Source organism: Mirounga angustirostris, unplaced genomic scaffold (assembly GCF_029215605.1).
Source record: "Mirounga angustirostris isolate CCGP_5_RB_7025 unplaced genomic scaffold, mMirAng1.0.hap1 SCAF_4, whole genome shotgun sequence".
Lineage (NCBI taxonomy): Eukaryota > Metazoa > Chordata > Mammalia > Carnivora > Phocidae > Mirounga > Mirounga angustirostris.
Window position 1 is genome coordinate 1,176,489 of NW_026991712.1, and position 25,286 is coordinate 1,201,774.

Below are 25,286 nucleotides of genomic sequence, written 5' to 3' on the forward strand. Positions count from 1 at the left end.
TGGGCCAAAGTTGCACCTCATCCAAAACTGCCGTGGAAGAAAGACCTTTCAGACCACGGAAGAGCGAGTTTGGGCGTATGGAGGTTGCCTGTAATTGGCACCCATGGGTCCTGGTCAGGTAGGGGCCCCTGTGCCCATCCCAGTGAGGGGCTGCGGGCGGTGGGGGCACTGCCGGCTGATGACACATGGACAGGCCAGCTGTGACCTGAGCCGACTGGAGTGGAGGATGGTTTATGCGGCAGAAGAGCGATCGGTGTGGCTTCTGAGACGCTGAGCCACGATGCGGCCTTTTAGAACGGTCTTCAGCCAGCGAAGGGCCTGGGCCGCGTGTCAGCGTTGCCCTTGTGGAGGGCAGACCAGGCGGTACGCACAGGGAGGGGGGTCTCAGCGGACTGTGCACCAGGGAGCTGGGGCCAGTGGAAGGCCCTTCTGGCTCGGCGTCCCCAGCAGCCTGGCTCCCCATCCTCAGTCAGGGGTCTCTCTCTCCCGCCACCCTGCCGTGGCCCCGAGAGGTGCCCCTCCTTCCGGAGCATAGCTTGGTTCGTAGGCAGATCGCATGCTCCGTACACGGGTCTGTGCAGCCCTGCTCTGCTAGCCTGGGTGTCCCGTATGGCTGATTCCGGTGAACCCCGTGCCCGAGTGTCGGTCACTGGCTTTCTGCTCGGCGGTCCCGTCCCCAGCTGGGATGAAGGGCCAGAGGCGGCCGAGCTTTTGGGCTGTGCCTCAGCCAGCAGCACCCCAGCTGCCTCCTCACGCGGCCTGGTCCTCGAAGGCTCAGGGGAGGGCCTTCTGGAACGGGGTGGGAAGCCCAGCTGTGGACTGATCTGCCACCTTCTTACAGCGCCCTCAGCCTGTGGCTCAGTTGGCCTGCTTCTGGGCTCTGGAGCTCCCATCTGTGGCCCGTTGCTGGAGGCGGGGGGCAGGAAGCTGTGGGGCCTGGGACACGTGGTCCCTGCCCCTCCCCAGCAGGCCTTTCCCAGGGGAGCCAGACATGGACAGCCACATACTACAGGGGACACTCACGTGGGCCTGGGTTGGCCGGGCCCGTTTTGGACACTCCCTCCCCTGCTAGTCGCATCTTCAGGCAGGTCTTTATCTTCTTATTCATTAAACAGTTGTGAAATTAGCAGCTCATTTTCTACCCAGTTATTGCCCTTTGAAGTTCCATAAAAATCTGAACTCCATCTCAACTCCTGCTCTGCGCTAACAGAGAGCGAGCGAGCCGTGACCTCCGTCTGATGGGCTCTGCCATCTGTGGTGGCTTGTCCGAGGAGGGGGGCTGGGTGAGCTGGGGCCGGGGCTTGCTGCAGACGATTGCTGCCGATTGCCGTGGCCCTCCCTTCTCTGCCGTCCGCCCAGTGCCTGGCGGCCCTGGGAGGCGCTGGCCAGGGGCTGGCGGGCTGCGTGCTTCCGCAGCTGGATCACAAGCTGGATCACAGAGGGCGGTACACACGGGGCTCGGCCACCGGACGGGTCCCAGGCGCTCTGGGCCTCAGTGGCCTCCCTCCCTGACAGCAGGCCTGCTTGTATGTGTGCCCCCCTACCCCGCGCAGGGCCCCTGAGCCTGGGAACGTGGGGCGGCTGGCCCCTGGGCCGACTGCAGGCGCGCGGGCTCTGCTGATAGATGGGCTCATATCCCACTCAAACATGATGCCAGCAGTTTTTTTGTAGTTTGTCTTCCATTGCGGTAGTAAAGTTTTTAATTAGGAAAGCTAATGAGATCGATTAGTCATTAGAAGTGACCTCTGCACGGCAGGGCGGAGAGGGCTGTGTGTGTGGGCCTGATAACACGGCGCCCGGGCCTCGTTGGCAATAAAGGCGCGAAGGGTTTGATTTGAGTGAAATGTGCCACAGGGAATACATCATGTGGAGAAAAAAAATTACAACCCTGGGAGTCTGTAATGAAGGGAATTAAACCCACATCCTATCTCAATAATGTGATTATCCACACAGGCCGTCCGCCAGCCGGGAGGGGTGGCGGGCTGTGCTGGGGCAGCCTTCCGAGCCTCAGGGTCGGGGCGAGGCCTGGGTGCCTGCACTGTGGGGACGGCGCCTCTCGGCCTGCCCATGCCAGCCGCTCCACCTCCGCGCTGGAGCAGGGCCCTCGCTCCCTCCTGTCCCGGCTCCTTGGTCCCCCTGCACCTGTTGGCCGTGGGGGCCCACCGCCCGTCTCTGTCTCTGCCCTTGGCAGGGATGCCCCGGACAGGTCTCCCTGGGGTCACTGTCATGAGCACTTCCACTGCCTGTGTCCACACTGCCTGTCGAGGAGAGACAGGGACCAGGAGTGGCGTGCAGGCCACTGTGGGGGCAGGGTGTGGGCTGCTGTGCCCTCCCCTCCCCCTTCCGCTTCTCGGGACCACGGGGGTGGCGGCCGAACAGAGGCCAATGTGAAGGAACTGATGCTAGTCGGCCTTGTGAGAGGTCTGCTTTATTACTCTGTGTTTTCCTAGAAATGGTAATTGGGCACTAACAAGTAAAATGCAGTAAGTTAAGCAAAAAATTGACTTCACGGTAGGCCTGCACTGGGCAGGAATGTATTTTTTTTTTGAAGATTTTATTTATTTATTTGATAGAGAGCACAAGTAGGCAGAGAAGCAGGGGCAGAGGCAGAGGGAGAAGCAGGCTTCCCGCGGAGCAGGGAGCCCGATGCGGGGCTCGATCCCAGGACTCTGGGATCACGACCTGAGCCGAAGGCAGCCGCTTAACGACTGAGCCCCCCAGGCGCCCTGTGCAGGAATGTATTATAAGTACCGCAGCCTGGGGCGCCTGGGGGGCTCAGTCATTAAGCGGCTGCCTTCGGCTCAGGTCGTGATCCCAGAGTCCTGGGATCGAGCCCCGCATCGGGCTCCCTGCTCCGCGGGAAGCCTGCTTCTCCCTCTGCCTCTGCCCCTGCTGTGTTCCTGCTCTCGCTGTCTCTGTCTCTGTCAAATAAATAAATAAAATCTTAAAAAAAAAAAAAAAAAGTACCGCAGCCTGTTAACTTGAATGCAGAGTCCAGGCCCTTGGGCATGGGGGCTGGGGGCTTCCTGGAGGAGGTGGTAGTGTTGTGCATTTGGAAGAGGGGAGCAGAGCTGGGCCAGGCTCAGGGTTCCCTGTGCTCAGGAGGAAGAGGATGAGGGTGGTGAGACAGCCGTGCCCCCAAGCAGGAATCTGGCTGCAGAGCCAGGCTTGTGGGGCTCGGGGGGGGGGGGGCGGGGCACCTACATCCTGGAGCGGCAGGTGGTGGCTGCCCTGGGAGGCCCTTGAGCCGCAGTCGGGGTCTGCAGGCAGGTGTGCTGTCCAGATGCCAGGGCTGCAGGAGCAGGGAGGCGGTGAGCTTAGCTGGGGGCTTGGATGACTTAAAGGCAGTCTCTTAGTTGGAACAAGCTGTTATTGATTTTCTTTGGTCTATCCTTGCTTGTAAGACTTTGAAAATTCAATTCCGCAAACATTTATCTACTGATGCCCCACTGTATGCTGGGCTCTGCCCTATGTCCCAAGTGTGTGTGGGGTGCCCAGAGCTAAAGATCTGCTCAGTTTGATCGCTCAGCAAGACCAGGTGTCCCCGGTGATGCCATGTCGCCCTTTGCGTTTGCTGAGCTGCTTTTTTCTCCCTGACTCCCCAGAGCTGCTGCTTTTGGAGGGAGGGAGAATGAAGGAGAGACAGACAAGTGGGGGAGGGGGACCTCTCCTGTTGCTGGGGGTCTGGCCCGGCCTCACCTGCATGTGTCGTGGCTCCCTGTGGTGGGCGGCTGCTGTGGGTCCCTGCCTCCGGTCCGGGGGCCGGAGTTCTGCCCTGCTCCTGGCACTCTGTGGGCCTTGACGCTCCACGTCCACCCCCTTGCAGGCGCACGGGACCTCCACATCCTCCTTGGTCTGGCAGCAGGGCTAGGCCCTCTGGTCTGGGGGCACTCAGGAGGGCTCCGAACCACGCTGTGTCCCAGCCTTGCCATGTGGGTGGATGGGAGCCCTGGCAGAGGGTGGGGGGACACCTGAAGGAGGGGCTCTTCTGACATCTGGACCAGGAGGCACGGTGCCAGTTACCAGCCACTTCCTTGCTGTGCAGGTGTGGTGCCTACAGGGTAGGCTCGCCCTGTTTGCTCCTGGCCAGGTGTTCCCCGGGGTGCAGTGGGTTCTGGCGGGCTGGACAAGCCTGAGAGGGGGGGTCTGTGGGCCAAGGTGCTGATTCAGGGGCCTGGCTGTGGGCGAGAGGTCTTTTGGGTCTAGGGCTCCGGAGGAAGATTTTTAGGTGCTGTCTGTAGACCCGTAACAGCTCCTTGTGGGCGGGTAATAGGGAGGTTCCCAGTCCGGGTTGGGATTTGTGGGTGCTGGGAGGGTGCATCCTTGGGGCCCGGGGAGCAGGCGGAGGTCACGGCCCATGCTGTCAGAGGAGCGGAGTGGCCGGCACTAGGCAGAGTCAGCAGCGGGTCTGTGGGTTTGGGGCCTCCGCATGCCTGGGCCATTCTGGACCCCGGGCACACTTGGTCCAAAGGGTCGTGGGCCCACCCGGGTGCTGGCACTCCAGCAGCGAGACCGCGTGCGTTTTCCTGGTGGCCTCGTCTGGCACCCACGGCCCGGCCGCCTGGCTGTGGTGTCTGGGTCAGTTCCTCGTGAGGGCGTCTCTGTGGTGGGGGCCCTGGGGAACCACCCACTGCTGGGGACCTGCTGGCAACCTCCCTTCCAAGGGGAGCTCCCGGGTGCTCTGCAGGCAGGTTGGGAGCCTGGGTCCCAGCGCCTGTCCGAGAGGGGAGCTTCCGGAGAGGCTGCTGGCCGTGGGGTGGGTCATGAGGCTTTAGCGCCTGCGTCCCACGCCGCACTCGCTTTAATTATCTGGGCACTTAGAGCTGTATATTATGAGAGCCGGGCAATTAGGTACATTCCTTGAAGCTGTGGAGAAATTGCCGGCTATCAAGTGGAAGGGAACTCGGGCAAAACAGATTCCTGTTAATTGCATGAAACATTCAGCAAGAAGAAAAGCTGTGGCATTCATCACCCTGCAAGATGTTATGAAAACAGTGGTGATTAGATACATAAATCTGCGTGGGCTTGTTGGGGGGGCTGTCCAGCGAGGGAGGTGAGCACTCTGCACCCCTGGCCTCCCGGACCCGCCCGAGGTCCCCTCCTCACTGCCCACGGGAAGCGCTGGAGACTGGGGCCAGCCCCGAGTCTGGGGGCTTCGGTGCTGCCTGCTGAGGGGCTCCAGCTGCCCTCGTCGGCTGGCCCGCGGAGGCTTGGCTGCTGCTTGCCCTGCCCCCGTCACTGCGCGTCCCCGGTGCCATGCGTGTGCCCACTGCCCTGCGTCTCAGGACTCCATGCCTGGGCCCAGCTCTCCTGCAGCCCTGGGGACGTGTGTGTGCCACAGGCGGAGGGCCTGGGGGAGGCGAGAGGAGGCCCTGCTGACCTCCACTGATCACATCTGTGTGGGTTTTCTCCGCAGTGTCCAGTCTGCACACCCCGCGGACCCCTCCCACCAGCAAAGTGATCAAGACCCGCTACCGCATCGTCAAGAAGACCCCAGTATCTCCTCTCAACGCCCCCCAGTTACCCCTGTCCCTGCCCTCCTGGCGGGCACGGCGGCTCTCCCTGTCCAGGTAGGAGGCCCTCCTCCAGGCTGCCACGGGCCCGGGGCCTGTTGGGGGCTGAGCTTGCCGCTCGGAAGTGCCGGGTCCACGGTTTGTTGGCTGAGGAACGGGCTCATTTTTTCCATTCATCAGTCTCTGCATCAGACGTACGGCCAGCCTGTGTGGGCCGCGTGCACAGACATGTGTGCCCCCCACCGCTGTCAGGAAGCTGTTAGCTGGCAGGGGACGGCCGAGGGGGCACCACTGTCCAGACCGTTGAGGCTGCACCTGGGCGTCCTTCATGGAGAAACTTCTGGTCAGAGTCTGGGCTGTGAGCAGCCCTCTGGAAGCGGTGACATACTGATTGTTCGGGGCAGGAGAGGAGGCTATGGCCCTCTCCATGCCACCCCCACACTGGTCCCGCCTGCACCCCCAGCGCTGCAGCCTTACTGCAGGCTGCTTCTGGCTGACAGCGTGCAGGGTGGGGGCAGCTCCCCCTTCTTCCTGGGTGCCCCGGGCCCAGAGTGGGAGGGCTAGTTGGGGCAGCAGCTTTAGGGGACTGAAGCTGGGGGCCCCTCTCGTGAGCCTGCTCAGCCTTGGGGCCTCAGGAGGCCCAGCATGGGGTGTGGCCCCTTCCTTTGATGAGGTGGGGGAAGGGGTGACAGCTCTGGCGGGTAGGTGGGAACCAGGCAGTGGCAGACCCCCTCCCTCTGCCCCCTGGCCTCCCTCTGGGAGCCTCCTTCCTGGGGGAGCGGTGTGGGAGCTCCTTCGAACGTGGGCCTTCGCTTGGCTGCAGTGGGCACTCTAGGACACATAACTTCTGACCAGAGGCTGTGAAGCAAGGGATCATTGTGCTCCAGGGGCTGGACCACCTCTAGTCCTGGGCAGGGCCATCCTGCTAGCCCAGCATGAGCCCCCTGCCGACAGTGGCTGCCGGGCTCTGGGGCCGTAAAGGAGGTGCCGGCCGCTGGCCCACGGCCCGTGCACTGGGCGACTAGCCCACCCCAGCACTGCCCTCCTCCCTTACCACGAGGTGGCACTAAACTTGGCCCTGCTGCTGATTTTTCTGGAGGCAATAGCTGGAAGTATATTTTAAATTAATTTTACTGCACTTTTTGTAATATTTTTGTTTTAAATAGATTTATAAGTATCTTGGGGGCTATTTCTACAAATTTATGAAGATAATTTTCACTCTCTCGATAAGGTTAAATTTACACCTGCTATTTCCATATTAATTCACACTGCTAAGTGGGTCTAATTTTTTCCGTTCTCCTATCTAGTGAGCATGGCCTTTCCTAATGCAATTTCCCCCTCACTAAATCACTGTGATCGGGAGTCATGATCGAGCTAAATTAACTTAAATTAATTTACTTAATAAGAGCCCCAGATCATCGTGAATGAGGTTCAGATTTATTGATTCTTGCTTCTGCCTCCCCTCCTGCAGTCCGCATTCCGGCCCCACGTCCAGCCCCGGCAAGGCCCTGCCTCTCCCCAGGGGTGTGGCTGGGGGGGGGTAGCTTTTTGCCAAGGAAGCCCTGGGTTTGGGTTCAGCTGGGCCAGTGCTGAGCTTGCTAGGCCCTGCGGGGGTCACCGAGCAGACGCGGGAGCCAGGCCCCGTGGGGTGAGGGCTCCTGGGGAGGCGGGTGGCTGGCTGTGCCCCCTAAGCAGTAGCCACCTGATAACCAGCCGGAACGTCAAGCCCATTAGGTGGAGAACTACCCAGTCAGCAGCAGGACGGGGAATATGCCTTCACCTCAGTGTGGGAGTTGGGGAGCAGGTGGGGACCGAGAGAGCCATGTGGGCAGGCATGCGAGGTCTGACCTCGGGTCAGGGGGATGGGGTGGGCTGTGAGGGGAGGCCAGCCTGGGGCTGTGGATGCTACGGGCCAGGCTGAGAACGGACTGAGAGTGGACGGGCCCAGATCCAGCTGCCAACCCTATACGGCTGCTATTCCCCACAAGCTCCTCATCCTGGTGAAGACGGTGCTTAGGCCTCTGCCTTGCAGGGAGGGCCGTGGCTGTCTGGGTGTCCTGGCACGGGGGCCCACCTGGGGGTCTGGCGGGTGGGAGTAGTTAGGGCGCTGCCCTGGGGGGCTGTGTGCAGCACTCTCCCAGGCCGTGCTGGGTGCCAGACGGCTCAGGTCCCATAGCACTGGCTTGTGCTCGATGGCTGTAGGCTTGGGCCAGGTTCCTGGGTGCTGTCGGCCTTAGAACCTTCCCGTGCATGCAGACACAGCTGAACCCCCCCCCAGGATGCCCGCACGTCAGCCGCGGCCATGTGTGGAGGCTTTGCTCAGCGGGGTCTCCGTCTGCCCTGACCCTTTTACCCCAGGCATCTAGGACATAGCTGAGCATAGAGCCCTGGATTCTTGGGGGACCAGGCGCTGGGCTTGGTGGGCCTACAGGGTAGGGTGTGGTGGGTGCTGAGGCCCGAGTGACTCGGGTCCTGGGAAGTGTGTTTGCTGGCGGGCTGGGCTTCCTTTGCCCAAGGTCAGCTGGGCCCTGGGGGGCTGCCTTCTCAGCAGAGCGGCCGCCTGCGGCTGCCTGGCCTCTCTCTTGGCTGCGCACGCCTGGGCTTGGCTTGTCGAGGCAGCAGAAAGGGCCTGTCTCCGGGGCCGGCGGCCAGTCTGGTGCCCACCCACCTGCTGCCTTCAGCTGTGTCAGAGCTGGGGGCTGCCTCAGTGTGGTCAGCAGGCCCCACGGAGGCTCTGGCCGACTGGCCTTGGCTGTGGCCTTGACCTCTGCCCTGTGCATCTGCAGGTTCTTCAACTTTTCCCTAGGCAGAAGGAGGGTTTGGGCTGGTGACTGGCTGGGCCCAGGCCAGCATGGGATCAGGGCCGCAGTGGTGAGAAAGGGCTTCTTGCCAGGTAGCCGGCCTGAGCCCAGGGACCGTGAGCCCTCCTTGGACCTCCTGATTGGTAACCACCTCAGAGGGGTACACCCTTGGGGGGTGCAGCAGACAGACCCCAACAGCCCTAGAAGCTTCAGTTGGCAGTGTTGGGGGCCGGTAAACACAGGTGGGAAATAAGGCCGAGAGTGCCAGCGTTGGCATGGGGTGGCCCCGGGTCGCACTCTCCTGCAGACACGCACTGTAGGGAGGAAGCGGTGTGTGCGTGGAAGCGCTGCCTTCCTGGGGGAGCCTGCGGAGCGCCAGTGACCCTGGGCAAGCAGGAAGGCCAGGGGGCAGAACTCTCAGCCTCGCTGCAGCCCGGCCTCCGGAGCAGGGCCGGGTTGGAGCCTGGCTCAGCACCGCCCTGCAGCTAATGGCCAGTGGCCTTGGCGAGTCCCCGCCCCGGTCCCAGGGATGACAGCCCTCACTGTTGTTGGGGGATTGCCACGCTCAGTCCTGCGCCACAAGGGGCCTGGCATTAGAATGACTGTGGAGGTAGCAGGGCAACGGCCACCCTTGTCCCCGGAGGGTGGGACCAGGGGAAAAGCAGGCCCCTGCTGGCAAGGATTCTTAACTGCATGCGGGGGCTCTGTCTGCGGTGCCAACTGCCACCTCCTGGCGGGCAGGCTCCTGACGTCGGGCTGTCTGGACGCAGGGGCAGTGGCTGATGGCCCTAGAGGCCGTGGGCCGCATCGGTTCAGGACCCACTGGAGGCCGGGCTGGGCCCCTAGGACCTCGTACCACTGGTGCCCAGAACCAGCCCTGGGGTGTGGGGTGCAGTGGGGGGCGGCAGAGGGTCCTGCGAGCGCCCCAGAGGGCTGAGGCTCACGCTGAGCAAAGATTTAATGTTTTGTTCTCAGATCTTGGATTTGCCTTTGCCCTCGGTGGCAGCTTCCAGCAAGGTCATTAATCTGAACTGAAGCTGAAATGTGACTTATATCCCTAAACTGCCTGTCACTTTTTTTCTCTTTCCAAATTCATTTGACATGAAAGCGCGGAGTAAACAGGAGCTGCTGTGCTTAAGCAGATGAGTCTGGAGGCCGCTCCGTCCCGACTACAAATGGTGCTGTCACAGGGCCTGCCGCGCGCAGGGCTGCCTTACTTTATTTTATTTTATTTTTGTGTCTGTGCGGTAAATCTTAAGTAATCTCCGGGTGGTTTGACGAGGTTTGGGCTACGATTTTGAAGGCTCTGAAATGTTTTTCCGAAGTGACATCTCATTAAAGAGGAATTCAGCCTGAGGATGGGCAGCATCCCCTTGGGGGTGGCCGTGGGGTCCCCCATGCCCCCCTCACACCCACCCCCAGGGCATCGTGAGCCAGCCGCGGCCCCCCTCTGCCATCCATCTGCCCCGAGACTGGGTTATTGGGCACGGCTCTTGAAGCCTGGCACACTTGAGCAACAGACGTGTATCCTCTCCGTTCTGGAGGCTGGGCGTCAGGTCAGGGTCCAGGCCACGGAGAGCTGCTTTCTCACCGCATCCTCACGCAGCAGAGACAGTGCTCCGGTGTCTCTCCTCTTTTTGTGGGGCACCAGTCCCATCGTGGGGACCTCATCCTCGTGCTGTCTAACCCTGAGCCCTTGCCGGATGCCCACCTCCAGACACCATCCCACTGGGGTTAGGGTTTCAACAGAGGAATTGGGGGGGCACAACATATGATCTGTTCGGGGAGTGCCTGCTCATCCCCAGACCTGCCCTGACCAGGCCAATGGAACTGGGGCTCCCGCAGCCTCCTGCCCCGCCCTGAAGGCTGTGGCAGTGAGAGGAGCTCTGGGTGAGCCCTCACGTGGGGGGGTGCCCCCCCATGTCACGACCACACCCCAGGTCCTGCTCTGTGTCTGGCGAGGGCCCTGCTTGATGGTGAACACATGGGCCCCTCCTGCTCAGCCCAGGCCAGGACCTGTGGGGCTAGTAGAGAGCCTGGTGCTAGGCGGTGGGGCTCCCCGAAAGACAGGGGTGCCATCATCCTGTGCCAGGTAACCGCTTTGCCCACAGCGCTCCCCTCCCAGCGGGAGGCAAGCAGTTAAGTGAAGCAGGTACCTCCATGGGGTGGTCAGTGCTGGGAAGGGTAGACGGGGGCTCAGGACGCCCAGAGAAGGCCACTCTAGGGGTGGGGCAGCTATGGTCGGTGTGGGCCGGGCTGTGAGCGCCTTTCACGGGGGCCTGGGGAGGGGCCCAGAATGTCTTGCTCGGGGGAGGGTGGTGAAGTTGGGGCCTGGAGCCCTGCCAACGGGGCTGGCGGGGGTGTGGCGATCCATCAGGGGGGCTGCAGCCCTTCTGCCTGGCAAACCCCCTTCCCAGGCTGTGACCGCTTTGTTCGGGCCCAGGGCATGTGCCGTGGCCGACCTTGATCTTGACCTGGCTGGCATGTTCCTTGGGGTGCCCGCCTGCCCCCGGCCTTCCCTCTGACATGGAGCCTGGGAAGCCATTCACCGTGCCCGACTCCACCTACCCCGTGCCCCCAGCTGCCCTGTGAGGGCAGCCTCTGTCCCAGCAGCCTGAGAAGGGTGCCGCCAGGCACAGCTTCCACTGTCCACAAACGTGCTGAGTGACCGTGGCCAACGCAGTAAGATTTTGAATTGGTTCTGTCACAAACGAAAGTGTCCACTTCAAGTGAAGAGAGCTGTCTGGCTGCTTTCACATGAGGGCCAGCTGAGGTCTGGGTGTGGGATGCCCCCTCCAGGCCTGGCCTGCTCTGTGCGGCGGGCCGTCGGGGCTGTCCTGGTTTCCTGTCAGATGCAGGGAAGGCCTGGCCTGGATGCTTCTGGGGTTCTGCCCAGCTGGCTGCCCGTGGAAGGGAGAGCGCTTTTTCCGAAGGAGCCCCTGACGGGTGCTGTGGGGACAGCTCTCTGCCCCGCATGGGGCTTTCCTTGCTTGGCTCAGGCGCGGGTGTGTGCCCATGTGTGGCTGCCTGGGCTACGTGTGCATGACCCCCACGAATGGCCCATCCCGTGGGCCCCTGCTTGATGGTGACTGGAGAACCCACGCCCCTGACCCTCTCCAGCCAGGGATAGGGTGGGGGCTTCACCATCCACATCTGGGGTTCCTAGTACTGATGGGAATGGCCAGGCCTGTGTGAGGTAGGGAGCTGCTGCCAGGGTCCGAGGGGGCCCCTGGTCCTCACCTCGTGTCCGTGGTCCCCTCAGAGGGCAGTGAGGAGAGTGAGGTGAGAGCCACCCACCTGGTCAGGGGCTCTGATTACACAGTGGTACTCTTGGTGCGAGGGGCCCCTAAACACACCAGCGGGGTTCTAGGCCCTGCGCGCTGTGGGAGATGGCCTGCAACCCGGGCTAGAACTAGGGGGCGGTTTGGGCCCTGGCTCTTAACTGGGTGGTCCTTGAGCGGTCTCTCTCTCCCTGGTTCCTGCTGTTGAAGGACAGGTCAGTCCCTGGCAGAACAGGGGGAGGCCCCCAGGCCAGCGGCTCCAGCGGCTCCTTCTCTGGCCACAGTCTGAGGTCTGTGGAGGCTGCCCCAGGTCAGGTCACTGCCTGTCTGGAAGTTGTGGCCCAGTAGGGGACAGACCCTGAGTAGGCACTTGCAGAAGTGTCCCCAAGCCAGTGTGCTGACATGTCCAGCCCGCCTGGGAGGTGTGCATCTCGCCCTGGCCTGGCGCTGGTGAGCGGGAGGTGGCCAGGCCCGGGGAGGGGGCTGGTCTCCCCTGGCGGAGGAAATGGCACTCACAGCATGAAGCCTGAGCGGCAGGCAAGGCAGGTTCAAGTGCAGAGGCTTGATTAGGCCTTGGGCTGCAGGGGCTGGTGATACCCAGAGCCCACTGGGCAGCCTCGACTCGGCCGTGCTGGGCAAGCAGCGGGTGACCCTGGCTCAGCTCTTGCTGCAGGGCATCCGGCCACCCAGAGCCGTGCTGACCACAGCGTGCATCTGTCTCTGGCCAGGCTGGCAGACGGTCATGGCTGGGCTGTGGCTTGCCTCAGGCGGATGTGCTCTGTGGCTGGCGGCTGGCTCAGTTTCTTGCATTTAGTTTTTTTAGGTTCCTTCGTTTCGATATACTTTTGTACGTAGAGAAAAGTTGCAAAAATTGTATTCTTCACCTAAATTCACTGACTACTTACACTTTGCCCCATCTGCTGTGTCATTTCCCCCTCCGTTCGTATGCGACCGTTTGGGTGGAGACTTGGTGCCCCTTACTGGCCGCTGCAGTGCGCCCCCATGGCGTTTGGGGGTGCGTCCTTTTACAGCCATGGAGTCCGCCCTCAGCCTTGCTCCCTTTCGTGACCCTGACGATTTGGAGAACAGGGGCCAGGTGCTTCGTGCAGCATCCCTGGGCTTAGAGGCCTCCGTGTGCGTGAGGAGATTCAGATTCGCCATTTCAGTAGGCATGCCGAGGAAGCGCTGGGCAGCCCCCTCCCTGCGGCCTGGGGGACCTGGCGTCTGGCTGCCTGGTGCCGGTGGGAGCCTGAGCGCCTGGCTGATGGCCCGGGCTGGTCACTCCAGGTGTCTGTGGAGAGGCCTGTCGACTCTGTGCAGAGGACCGCGTTCCTTATTGGGCTTCGCCCACGCCTTCTAGACCCTTCGAGATTTCTGACCCTTTCTCCTTTTTTTATCAGCCGGAGGGTGTCCTGCCAAGAACCACTGTCCCTTATCCCCCATTGCTTTGTATATTCATTTGGTTATTTCTAACAGTGGGGACTCCAGATTCTTACTTTATCTAATAGGCTATAATCTGTTCTCATTGTGATTCATTTTGACCCTCAGGGGTTTGTCCCATGCGGCCTGTGGAAGCCCCTTTGAGTGGCCTGGGCCCTTTCTCCGTGGCTCCCTCGTGGCTTCCAGGCTCACCTGGAACTTTCCCTCCCCCAGCTTGGGGCCAGCCACCTGTCTGCAGAACCTGGCTCCTGGTCGTGCGGTGGCTCTCAGCTGCTCTCAGTCCCCCACTGCGAGGGCCTTGTGGCCCTGGGTGACGGGGGTGCGTGGAAGGGGAGTCCCATGGGGGCTGTGCATCTCTGCTTCCAGGCCCTGTGGAGTCCGAATCTTTGCGTCTGCACACACAGCTGTCTCTGGGTTGGAGCCCTGGAACGCCTGCGATAACGCTGTTCCAGCTCCACGCACTGCTCCCTTCTGCTTTCCTGGGGCGGGGGGAGGGGGTACTTGTGACTCTTCCCTGACAGGGACACCTGGTCCCTCATCCTCAGTATGTGCACTCACTAGAGCTCCACGTTTGTTTACAGGGCTTTGTTAGGTAAAATTTACATCCAGTGAGATGCATGAAGCCAAGCGTGCGGCTCTTTGAGTTTTGACGAATGCATGCACCTGTGTGGCTCGGCCTCTGTTAAGGTCAGGACGCTCCACCACCCAGAGTGCTCTCGTGCTCTCCCCGTCACCAGCCCGCACCCAGGATGCCTGTTCTGTCCGCCCCGCGGACTTGCTGGGCTTGATCTGGAGCGTCCCGTGTGTGGAACAGCGTGCTCCCTCTCCCGCGGCGTCGGCCCCGTGGCTCCCGCGCCCTTGTGCGCCAGCACTTCACTTTTTATTGCCGAGTGTCTTTCGTGGTTTGCCCCACACTTGTTTATTAGCTCTCCACTCAGTGGACGTGTGTTAGTCCCGCTTTGGAGAACCCTGGACTAAGGCTGCTGTTCCCGCCTGGCCCTCTGGAGACCAGTGTCCTCAGCCTGGTGTGCGTCCAGGAGGGGGGCCGCGGGGGCACAGGAAGGTGCGCGTCCAGCTCTCCCCAGAGCGGGGGTGCCCTTTCTGTCCCCATGACAGCGCTTGGTGTTATGGTCTTTTTAATTTTCTTATTTTCCGTGTGGGAGCATCTCGCCATGGTTTGATCTACGTTTCCCTGACTGGCCATGATGCGGAGCACTCATTCATGGGCTTACTTAGGGCCCTGTGGGCTCCTTGGCCCATTTTTAAGTTGGTCTGTCCTTCATTCTCAAGCCACAGGAGTGCGTGGAACTTGTGTGTGTCACCTGCTTGGATGCGGCCTTGTTTCCTGCGTAGGAGTCTGGGGGGCTCAGCCCCTGCGGCTGCTGGCTGCCGGTCTCAGCCCCTTGTTCAGAGGGCAGCGTTTAGACACCCCCCTCCCCAGGGGACTCCACTGTGTGCCCCTGTCCCAGAAGTGCCCCCAGGAACCCTGTAGGCTTTGGTGTCCCTGGGGGCCCTGGAGCTCCCGAGGGGAAGCCTGGCCTTCCTAGACCTCTGTGGTCCTGTGCAGGGCAGCGCAGGCTCCTGCTTTGTGCTTTCAGACAGGGCGCGTTTGCCGGACCCGCTCCTCCACCCTCACTCACATCTGCCCCTCACCGGCCCCGGCCCTGGCCCGGCCAGAGAACAGCCTTTCCTCCACCTGTGGGGGACACCCAGTGGCTACCACCCGCCCTGTCCCATTGCTAGGTCAAGAAATGAGAGCAGGAGGTGGGCCTGGGGGTGACAGGGTGGTTGCCGGCTTGGAGCCGAGGCTCCTCTGGACCTCCGTGCTGGTGGGCCCCAGGCAGGGTTCTGGGTGAGAGCCCGTGGGGGTGGCCCTGGGCCCCGCCCGCTTCCCCATGCAATGCTGAAGCAGGTCTCCTCTGGCAGGTTTTTTAGAATTTTATTTTATGAGAACAGGCGGTTACAGCTCCCCAAGTGCCGTAAAAGTTAATGTGATGGCCTCCCTGCGCCTCTGCTCATTTTTATAATTTTTTATTTTATGAAACAGGACAGGGAGCTTAGTGACTTATTACTATTCATTTCGTTTCAATGCAGTAAATATTGATTCAGTTGGGGGTTTTCAATTTAAACCACTCGGCGATTATATAAAATATTACTGGCCTCTGAAATTATGCTTACCGATCTCTTCGGCTGCTCATTAAGGAAGGAGTGCAATTGTAGGTCCCTTTGCCTTCATCATTCTAATAAATGGGCTGAGGTGCATTTCTGCTCGGGAGGTGCTACAGAAACTGCTGGTGGGGGCCTGACAGCAAGGATGCAACTCTTCACTTGGAAGTCGGTTCAAAGCGCGCCTGCCTTATTTATTTATTTCTGCGTCTCTTTGAAGCAGGCGGGCCTTTCAGCTGTCAGCAGCCTCGTGGCAGCAGGGCTGAGCACGTCCTCCTGAGGCCGGAACACCTGCCCGAGCTCCTTGGCAGAGTGTGGGGAGGGGCCAGAGCTTGGTTGGGCACGTGGGGCCTTGACCCCTCGCCCGCTCGATGGACGGTAAGGGAGGGAGACCAACCTTGCCACAGCCCCGTTGGCCCCGATGGACGCCGTCAGAGACCCCTGGTCTCCCTCTGGAACCTCATCTGGAAGAGGCGGGCCTTTTCCGGGTGATGCTAGCGCCCAGCCCCTCGCTGGCAGAGCTGGGCCTGGGATACAGGGCCCTGAGGAGTGAGGAGAGGGCCCCTGGGTGCTGGGGTCTGGCTGGCACACAGGCCGAGACGGGCACCATTGCCTTCCTGTCGTCTGCGCTCGTGGTCAAACACCTGCCCAGTGTTGGGTGGCACATGGAAGCCCCCTCTGGCATCAGGCCCTCAGGACCCCAGCAACAGGCCAGCTGGTCCCTCTGAGTCCAGGATCCTGTCCCCACCTGTGTGGACACCCCTAGGATGGCCCCATGAAATGAGTGTAGGACAGTGAGAGGGTCAGGAGTGAGGGTGTGGAGCCCCCAGGGGAGGCTGCCTTGGCTGGGCACCACAATGCCACATGGCAGGGGTGCACCTCAGCCACACTCCCAGCTGCTTCCTCCTTGGCTCTCCCAGGCACTGGCACTGGGGGAGGGGGGCCTTGGCCTCAGTTGGAGGATGTTGGCGTGGGCGGGCGCGGGTGTCTGGCATGGTGGGAGGCCCAGATGGGGCTGAATTGCCATCCCCCTGTCAGTCTGAGCCTCTGGCCTGCCCTCCTTAGTGATCACATGGCCCCTGTGACATGCCCCCCGCCCCCACCCATACGGTGTTGTATCACTGCTTCCTCCCTGGCCGTGGGGACTGCTTGCGTCTGGCCTAGGATCACAGGCATTGTGGCCGGAGTATTTGTGGTGAGACCACGTTTTGGAGGTGGCACCCGGGCTCAGTCTGTGAACGGCATGGGAGGAGAGGGTCCCCAGGACAGGCGTGATGCTGAGGCCCTTGTGGGAAGGGAGGGGGGCAGACATCAGAGCCCCCCTCCCACCTTTGCTCCATCTCAGGCTGGGATCTGCCCATCATGTTGGCCTGGTCACCTCCCTCTCTGGGCCCATGGGGAGCTGGTCCCTGGTATCTGTGTCCCAGAGGCCATGCTGCTGGGTAGGAGGCCTGGTGGGGCCAGAGCCACAAGTGGGCAGGCCTGGGAAGGTCTCTGGCCCTGCTGGCGTCATGTCTGTGGCTGTGTCTCTGACCCGCCAGCCTCTGGCTGCTCGGTCTCTGCTCTGTGCCCTTCCTCTGTCACACGTGTCTGTGTCCTTCCCATTGCTGCTCTCCTTGTCCCTGTTTCTCCATGGACATGTGTACCCCTGTCTTGCTCCCATTGCCTGATGCTCTTTGTCTCTTCGTGTGGGATGCTGCATCCTGGCACCTTGGGATGCCATGGGTTCCAGGAACACGGTTCCCTTCTTTGCCAGGAAGCCAGGACAAGTGGGTACCCTGGGCTCTCCGGCCTCCGTGCACATGGGCGTCACGGTGGCCGTGAGGCGGGTTCCAGCTCCTCTGGCAGCCTTCCTGCCTCCCTGCCGCTGTGCCAGCCCTGATGGGCCCGCCTCTCGCCGGCCACCTCCTGTCCCTGATGTGCGCGCGCGCGGGCCCTGGGCCATCTGCCCCTGGGCGGCCATGCTGGCCAGCTCGCTCCCCCTTTCCTGGGCCGGCCTGTCTCGCCTGTTCTAGTGCCCTGTGTCTTGATCTGTGTGACATGCAGATGGCTTCTTTGCCCTTTGGAAGTTGGCTTGAGTGGCTGAGGCCTGCCAGGCAGCTTTCAGGCCAGCCTACTGGGGGACGCAGTGGGAAAGGGGCCGGGCAGGCAGGCGCCTCGCCCGTGAGGGCAAACCCTGAGGGGGGCAGGACCCTGTGAGAGCTGCCACTCTGCCTCAGCAAAACCACAGGCCAGGCTGTGGTCTCCTGGGGGCCAGTGGTCACAGCACAGCGGCTCGCGGAGGAAGAGACCCATTGGCCAGGGCTGGTGTTTCAGGACCGAATGAGAGAGAGCGTCCCATTGGTTTGCTGGAGGGAAGCTTCATTCTGGAAATAGCAGGGTCGTCGGGAAGGAAGCATCAGAAAGTCCTGTTAAGTTTCTCCCCGTGGAACCCTGGGAAGATTCCCCTCAGGCTGTGCCTGGACCCCCTGGCCACACCAGGCCAGCACCGAGGGCCCTCCTGTGACAGGACTGGTCACCCCTGATGTCCCTGGAGATGAGGAGCAGAGGAAGCTGAAAATACTGCCTCTGACAGGAAGAAATAAAATGTCCTTGTCACCCAGCGGTACTGGGTGCCTTAACACAATCAAACAGCCTTTTAAATACCACTTCTATCCTGGTTTTAGAGGTGGTAGTAAAGCATCGCTCAGATAATCAATATCATATTTAACTCTTTGCATATATCAACCCTTCAGCCTGCTCTTACCCCAAAACATGATTCCCCTCTTAGGGCTGGGCCAAGGCCTCTGAAAGCCGGTGAGGGAGATGTTCCTCTGGGGGTTTGGGGAGCCTCACAGCTGCTGAGGACCACGCTAAAGAGCCCTGGCAAGCAAGTGCTCACTCAGGCCCCTGGCCACCACCTCGGCCCCGGACCCTACTTTGTGGCACCACCCCAATTCTGGCTACCAGCATCTGCCCTGCCCTGTCACCCGCAGGGGCACCCAGAGAGATGCTGGGCTTTGGGACACGTGTCTTTGCCCTGCTATGGTCCTGGCAGTGAGCCTTACCCCTCCCTCCCTGCTGCCTGCCTTTCTTCTGTACTCACCCCCCCTCCCACCCGTGTGGCCCTCCGTGAGCCCCTCTTTCCTGGGGCCTTCCCTTGCCCTTCTGGGCTCTGACCAGGGTCAGAGCTGCTGAGCTAGGCTGCAGCGCATCCAGTGCTGGGGCCATCCACCCCCTCCACCTCCCGTCTGGTACCCTTCCAAGGCTGCCTGAGGGTCCCTGTACCACTTCATGTGCAGACTGGGGATGGTTCAGGAATCATGGGGATGGCTGAGAGGTCTTTTGTTTTAAATGCTATGTCTTGGGTCGGTGGGAGCTGCAGTTGCAGAGACCCTCTTGTGTTGGGGACAGGCCCAGTGACCCCTGTCTGCTGGGTAGCTACCGTGGCCGGGGGGCACCCCAACCCTAGCTTCTGCTGAGCCTGACTCTTCCGGGCCCGCACTCCTCTGCCAGGATCTGAACACCAGCAGGCAGGTGCAGAGTGGTTTGATTTTCCTGTGACTTTCCTCCAAGTCAGCAAGGTTTCCCCGGTTGCCCCGCCCACTCCCCAGAGTAAGGAGCCCCGGTTTAATTTGCGGTTAGATGTCTGTTAAGATTGCGTCCACTTCCCAAGTCAGCACTTAATTGGCAAGGCACTTGATTTAACAGCGTGGGAGCCTCCACCGGAAAAATGGCTTGAATAAATCACCGCCTGACGCCAGAAAATAGATATAATCTCAGCATTAACTACATTAATAGTAGCAGGAGCCGAATTAAGAAAGCCATAAAGCATAGGCGGGGGAGCATAAATTATGGCCCGAGCTCTGTCCCCTAGGCGTGCCTCTGCCTGGGGGCGGGGCGGGCGGAGAGGCGGTCCAGTCTTAGCCCCGCCCCCGCCGGGCCCCGCCCCGCCCCCGCCGGCCCCGCCCCCGGGCCTCCGGGGGGCGGGGCCGGGAGGCTTAGCTCCCGGCCGGTGCCCCCCAGGGCCCCGTTGGGGGTCTGAAGCATTGGGCGCCTGGCACGCGCACGCCCCTCCGCCCCCACTCACCCCACCCCCGGCGCCTACCCCGGGCCTGGCTCTGCCTAGGCGCGTGCCACCCGGTGCTGGCCAGGGCGCTCCCACCTGACCCCCGCTGCCGTCGCCCTGCTGCAGCAGACTGCGGGCTGGAAGGCTTCTTGGAGGAGGCAGACACCGCTCCATCACCAGTTCGTGCCCCTCAGGCCTGGCAGTTGAAAGTGCGCCTCTTCGTCGTTGTTCTGTCCACCCCAGTTCTGGCTGCGGGGGCTGCTGCCCTGGGTCTGCCCCCACCCTTCTCAGGGGGAGCCCCCACTGCCACAGACTTTTCCACCCTTTGATGCAGGAGGATGCGATCCAGTTTTAATTTCAGTTTTATTCCTATTCTTTGTCAAGTTCAACATTTTTTATGTTTATTGTTCTTTGCCTCCAGCCTGTTTCTTACAAGTTTGCAAGACTCGTAAGTATTCAGGGGGTCACTCTTTGTTTTATCAGAGGTGATCCGTTGTTTCTCAGTTTGAATTTTGCCTTCCAGTTTTGTTTGTGAGGATTTTTAGCAGATCCTTTTGCTTTTCTGTGTACTTAAATCTGTCCGTCTCTTAAGACCTAGTCTATTGATTTGTTTGGAACAGCCTTCCCCACCCCAAGTTATAGGAGTTCAGTTGTAATCTCTTCTAGTGCTACGGTTTCAAGTTGTACATTTAAAACCTTAATCTACCTGGAATTTATTTGGGAATATGGTGTAAGACTAAAGTTCAGGTTTCATCTTTTTTTTTTTTAAGATTTTATTTATTTGACAGACACAGTGAGGGAACACAAGCAGGGGGAGTGGGAGAGGGAGAAGCAGCCTTCCCGACTGAGCCACCCAGGCACCCCTCATCTTGTTTAATGATTATTTGGTTGTCTCAAGACCATTTATTAACTATCAGACTTTTTCCATTATTTAAAAATGTCGCCTTTATCATGTACAAATGCTTGTTCCCAAACTTGGCTTTCTGCACAGATCTTCCTCTTTGATTTTCCCTTTGTAAACGCTTGTATCTTTGGTAGTCAGTTCTGTGGACCTTTTACCTCGCGTACCCGCCCCCCAGGTCAGGCAGGGGTTGCGCACTGCCTGCCCTGCCTCCAGGTCTCCCTTGCGCCCCTCCCAGCACCCCACCTCATCCCACAGATGACCACTCCTCTGGCCTTTCTCAGTCTAGACGGGCTCCACCTCAAGGTTCTCGAGCTCCAGTGGATGGAATCATATAAGAGGTACTGTTTGGTGTCTCACTTCGTTTGCTCACCGTTTGTTACACCGAATCATCCAAACAGACTCATGGATTGTAACCCTGATCCCCGTGTGGCTGTACATGGGGATGGGGCCTTTACAGAAGTAATCAAGGTTAAATGAAGTCACTGAGGTGGGGCCCTAATCTGATAGAATTGGAGTCCTTGTAATAGAGGAAGAGACACCAAAGCTCTCTCGGCCAGCGTATGGAAGAAGGCCTGTGTGAGGACACAGGGAGAAGGTGGGCACCTGCAAGGCAGAGAGACAGGCCTTACCTGCAGCCAACATGCTGGCACCTTGATCTTGGACTTCTGTGAGAAAATCAGCTTCAGGGCTCCTGGGTGGCTCGGTCATTGAGTGTTGGCCTTCCGCTCAGGTCGTGATCCCAGGATCCTGGGATCGAGCCCCGCGTCGGGCTCCCTGCTTGGCGGGAAGCCTGCTTCTCCCTCTCCCACTCCCCCTGCTTGTGTTCCCTCTCTCGCTGTGTCTCTCTCTCTGTCAAATAAGTAAATAAAATCTTAAAAAAAAATCGGCTTCTGTTGTGTAAGCCGCCCGTCTGTGGTGCTGTCCAGCAGCCCGAGCTGGCTGAGACCCTGTTTTTCCCCGGGTCCAGGCGCACCGCTGTGGCCAGTGGTAGGGCGTTCTTTTCCCTCGAGCTCTGTGGACATACCACAGTTTAGTCACTGCTCACTGACACGTTGACAGCGTATTTCTAGTCTTCGCTGCTCTCTTGTCCTGTTGGGCATGTCGCCCACTGACTCAGAACCCCGGTTTCTGTGGACTTGCTCTGTCAGAGGGTGGGGGTGCCGCGCTGCAGTGGGTAAGGACAGCGCCACGGTGGCTGTCCTCGTCTGCACTCCCCGCGCAGGAGAGCACTCCAGCCTCCCGTGGCCTCGGCAGCGCCTTGTCTTTCCCTCTGTAGCCGTGTGCCATGGGAGTCAACTGGCATCTCACCCAAGCCTTGTTTTTAGACGGGGAGCCAGGGCAGGGAGGGGCCGAGGGAGAGGGAGAATCTCCAGCCGACTCCACGCCCACCGTGGAGCCGACACGGGGCTTGATCTCACAAGCCTGAGATCACAACCTGAGCTGAAACCAAGAGTCGGACACTCAACCGACTGAGCCACCAGGTGCCCCAGAGACTTGCTTATTGAAATGAGCACTCGGCCCGGCCAGCGTCCAGGGACTGGAGACGGTGCTGTTTCTGGACCCTGCGTCCTTACCGCTGACTGTCTTTGTCTCTCCTGAGGATTTGTTCTCCCAGATGAATGTTAGAAACGCTGGCTTAGTTTCCAGCCTTCCCCAGCTGATCAGCCTCCAAACCAGCCGAATTGAATCTTACTCTTCTACCCCGCCTGCTGCAGGGGGGCCTGGCCCAGCCGGCCAGTCGGACGTCCCTCCTGTTCTCCGTGCTGCATGGGCCGGCTGCCGGGTTCCCTCAGTGTGGAAGTGCATGCTGGTTTCCTTCGTGCGTCCTGGCCGGGTCTCGCTGGGGTCTTGGGAGGCTGTTGACTCTGCTGTATCTTCATCTCGCAGTTAGCTACCTGTTCACGTTCTGACTCTCGAGCTTTCACTGTTGAGCTCGTGGGCCTTTCCCCGATGTTTGTGTGCTGTCTGCATGGCTCACTGAGGACACCAGCCCCTTCCAGGGGGGCCGGGCTGCACGGTGGCGACGGGGGCCACCTGGCTCTTCCCTCCCCTCACTTCATGAGTCTCCTTAGGTGGCACTGACACATGGGGTCCCTGACGGCCAGGGCTCACGGCATTCTGTGTGGGTCTATTATGTTTTCACTTCGTCACATGCCCATGGTGTGAGCTGCCCTCCTGCGACCCTCCGCTTGGCTGTGTCCAGACGCTAGGGCCCCTTCCTGACACGTGCGTGGGGGTCACCAGAGGGGCAGGGGTGACTCCTGTGGGATTCTGGGGTGAGGAGGGCATGCTCTTGCAGGCGGAAGGGGGCCGCGGTGCTGGAAGTGAGGGGCGCTGCACAGATGGAGCTGGAGAGGGGGGTGCAGGCAGCTAGGGCCCTCCGCCCCGGAACAGAGAGGGAGGGCTGGTGGCACGGTGGGGCCGGGCCTGGGCTGGCACCTCAGCTTGGAGCACGGAGTGTGAGGGTGGAGGACCTGAGATGGGTCACCACGCAGGCAAGAGGAGGCCTTGTGAGGGAGGGTGACGCCCGGGGCCCTGATAAGACCTGTCCCTCAGGGGAGGGTGGCAGGTATTGGCTGCCAGGGCTCAGCCGGGGCACTCTCTGGCCTAGGTCCCTGCGTCCCTGCTGGTGCGGGTCAGAGCCACAGACACCAGAGTCTCCTCCAGGGAGGGCACAGGAAAGGGCTCACTGTGTGGACAGTGTGCAGGCAGCAGGGGTGGTGAGGAGGCCCAGCCCAGCCCAGCTCTTGCCAGGGACACAGGCTGGAGGTGGAGGCCATCTTGGCAGGTCCAGCTTTGAGGAGGGAGCCTGGGGAAGTGACCCCAGGGTTCAGACGTACAGAGCTCTGGGTCTGGGGGCTTGGGGGGATGTGGAGGGAGGGTGGAGGTTCAGCCTGGTTTGAATGTCCCTGTGGGTGCCCTCCATCCTGGGCTGTTTTCGGGAGGGTGGTGGACAAGATGGGCCAGGTGGCTTACACAGGCTTCCTTGGGGGCTGTCAACCAAGGAGCCATGAGCCAGGTGGGGTCTTGCCCTCCCACATCTTCCCAGAGAATCCTTAGGCAGGAGCTACAACGGTTGTCCTGCAGCCTGAGTTTTGCTCCTCTCTTGGTTCGTCCCTCACATGGAGTTCTGGGGACAGGGCCATTTCAAGGCTGGAGGAATAGTCAGCCAGGACTCGACGTGTACAGTGAACAGGGTGAAGGGGGCAGGTTGGGGGGGGGCGGCGGCAAGAGAAACAGGAAGGGAGAGAGGGGAGACAGAGAAGGAGCAGGTGGAGAGAGAGACATGGGGGATGGGCAAGGGAACAGAGGAAGGGCCAGCCCTGCCCCTCACCAGCTGTCATGGGCCAAGGCAGTCCTGGGCTGACAACCCAGACCAGAGGGTGATACCCGGGCGCAAGGGATGGAGGGCCCTGCCCCGGGCCGCCCAGCCTGAGCACCTGCCTGCCGCCCCCTGCGAGCTGGACTCGGGACTGCACAGTGGGGCCGCTGAGGCCCGGTAATACGTGGTTTTTGTGGCTAACACAGAGAACACCAATAGCTGCAGCTGAAATGGATTTTTAAAAGTGTCATTTTATGGAGAATTTTACTTTCCATCTTGTTTATTAGGCTTTTAAAGGGAAAGCTTGTAATGCATCCATTGATCGAAATACCAATTGAATAGATGTGAGCACATAAAACAGTCCCAGCCCCTCATAATGGAGCCGTGGCATTTGTAATGGGGACAGCAGAGTTAGTGTTGCCCGCCAGCATGCTGGCCGGTCAGGGGCGCCCTGAGTCACTTCTGCTCATTCTTGGGGAGCCGCGGGATGGGGGCCTCTCAGGACGCAGCAGCAGCCTCGGTGCTGAAGCCCCCCGGTGACCCTCCAGGTGACCCTCTAGGTCGGCCCAGGAGCCATGGGAGGCGGCCTCCCCCCCGCCCCGCCCCCCTCCCCCCCAGGGCCACGGTCAGGTGCTCAGGCTCCCCTGTGGGCCAGCCCCTCTCCAGGCGCATCCTGTCCCTGCCGTGAGCCCACCCCCAGGTCACACAGTCCCCCAGGCCTCAGCTCCCACCCAGGCCCGTGGCCCCCATCTGCTGCGAGATGGCCCCTGGAAGGCTGGGCCGTGGGCCTGCCCCTGCACCAGGGTGGCCTGAGTACAAATGGGGAGGTCAGCGCCCAGGGCCAGCTGCCGGGTGTACGGTTCCCGCTGGGCTTGGAGCCCCAGCCCTGACTCGCTGGGGGCTCGGCGGCCCCTGGAGCTGGCCGTGGGCCGCGTTCGGGAGGGCCTGAGGAGGGCAGGTGGCCACAGTGATCGTGAGGCCTGTGCCGGCCGCTGGGCCCCAGCCGCTGAGCCCTGTTTCTGAGACCCTTACCTTAGGCCTGCACCTTGGCCATCCCATCCTCTCACCTCCCTCCCTGCTGGTCCTGCGTGGGCGCCTCCCGCCCAGAGCTCTCCCCGCAGACTGCCCGGCATCGCCAGCTCCCCACCCCTGCACTGGCTCCACGCTGGGTCCTGCTCTGGGGGCAGAGCGCGCGCAGGCTGCGGGGCCGGGCCCCTTGCGCTCGTGCGGGGGCACATTCGCACCCTCCCGGCTGAGCTGCGCTGAGGCGGCGCCCGTCAGCGTTTCCGTGGAAAGCCCACTTAAGCACTTTGCAGCCCGTCACGGTGGTGACTGGGCCTGACCTACTTGGGATTCGCTGTGCCGAGCCGCCTCCCCCGGGCACTCGGCTTCTGCTGACGGCGCACTCCCTGCTCGCCTCGGAGCTTCGCAGAACCGTGCTCCATTTCCTGAAAAATGCTTCCCCGCTTGTTTTCTCTGCTCCCAGCCAGCCTGCCCACCTCCTGCACGGTCACCACAGGCTGGGTGGCCTGACCGAGAGGCTGCTGGCTCCTTGGCCTCGCACTGACCCTGCCCCAGCCAGCGGGGTCAGAGGTCGAGCTCTGGCCAGGAGCCTGGCTGAGCCCCTCTGCTAGCAACCCACGACCTTGGCCTTCCGCCTCCCCCACCTCCGCCTGCCCAGCCCTGGACAGTGGCCGCAGCCTCCCAGCCTCAGTCCACCCACCCACCATGGTCACGCGCGAGGGTCTTTCCAAGGGTCCGGGCTCCTGGGTGCTTCCCCCAGCAGCACTGGCTGTGCGTTCATGCCCCTT

General features: G+C 61.1%; 1 protein-coding gene across 4 annotated transcripts in view; it reads left to right on the forward strand.

The window, feature by feature from the left end:
* ZC3H3 (zinc finger CCCH-type containing 3) overlaps positions 1-25,286 on the forward strand; it is a 91,913-nt gene that overhangs the window by 31,966 nt on the left and 34,661 nt on the right. For all 4 annotated transcript variants that reach the window (XM_054512422.2, XM_064587766.1, XM_045895776.3 and 1 more), the window contains exon 4: positions 5,417-5,570. In XM_054512422.2, the coding sequence (XP_054368397.2) occupies positions 5,417-5,570 (154 nt within the window). The remainder of the gene's footprint in view (positions 1-5,416; positions 5,571-25,286) is intronic.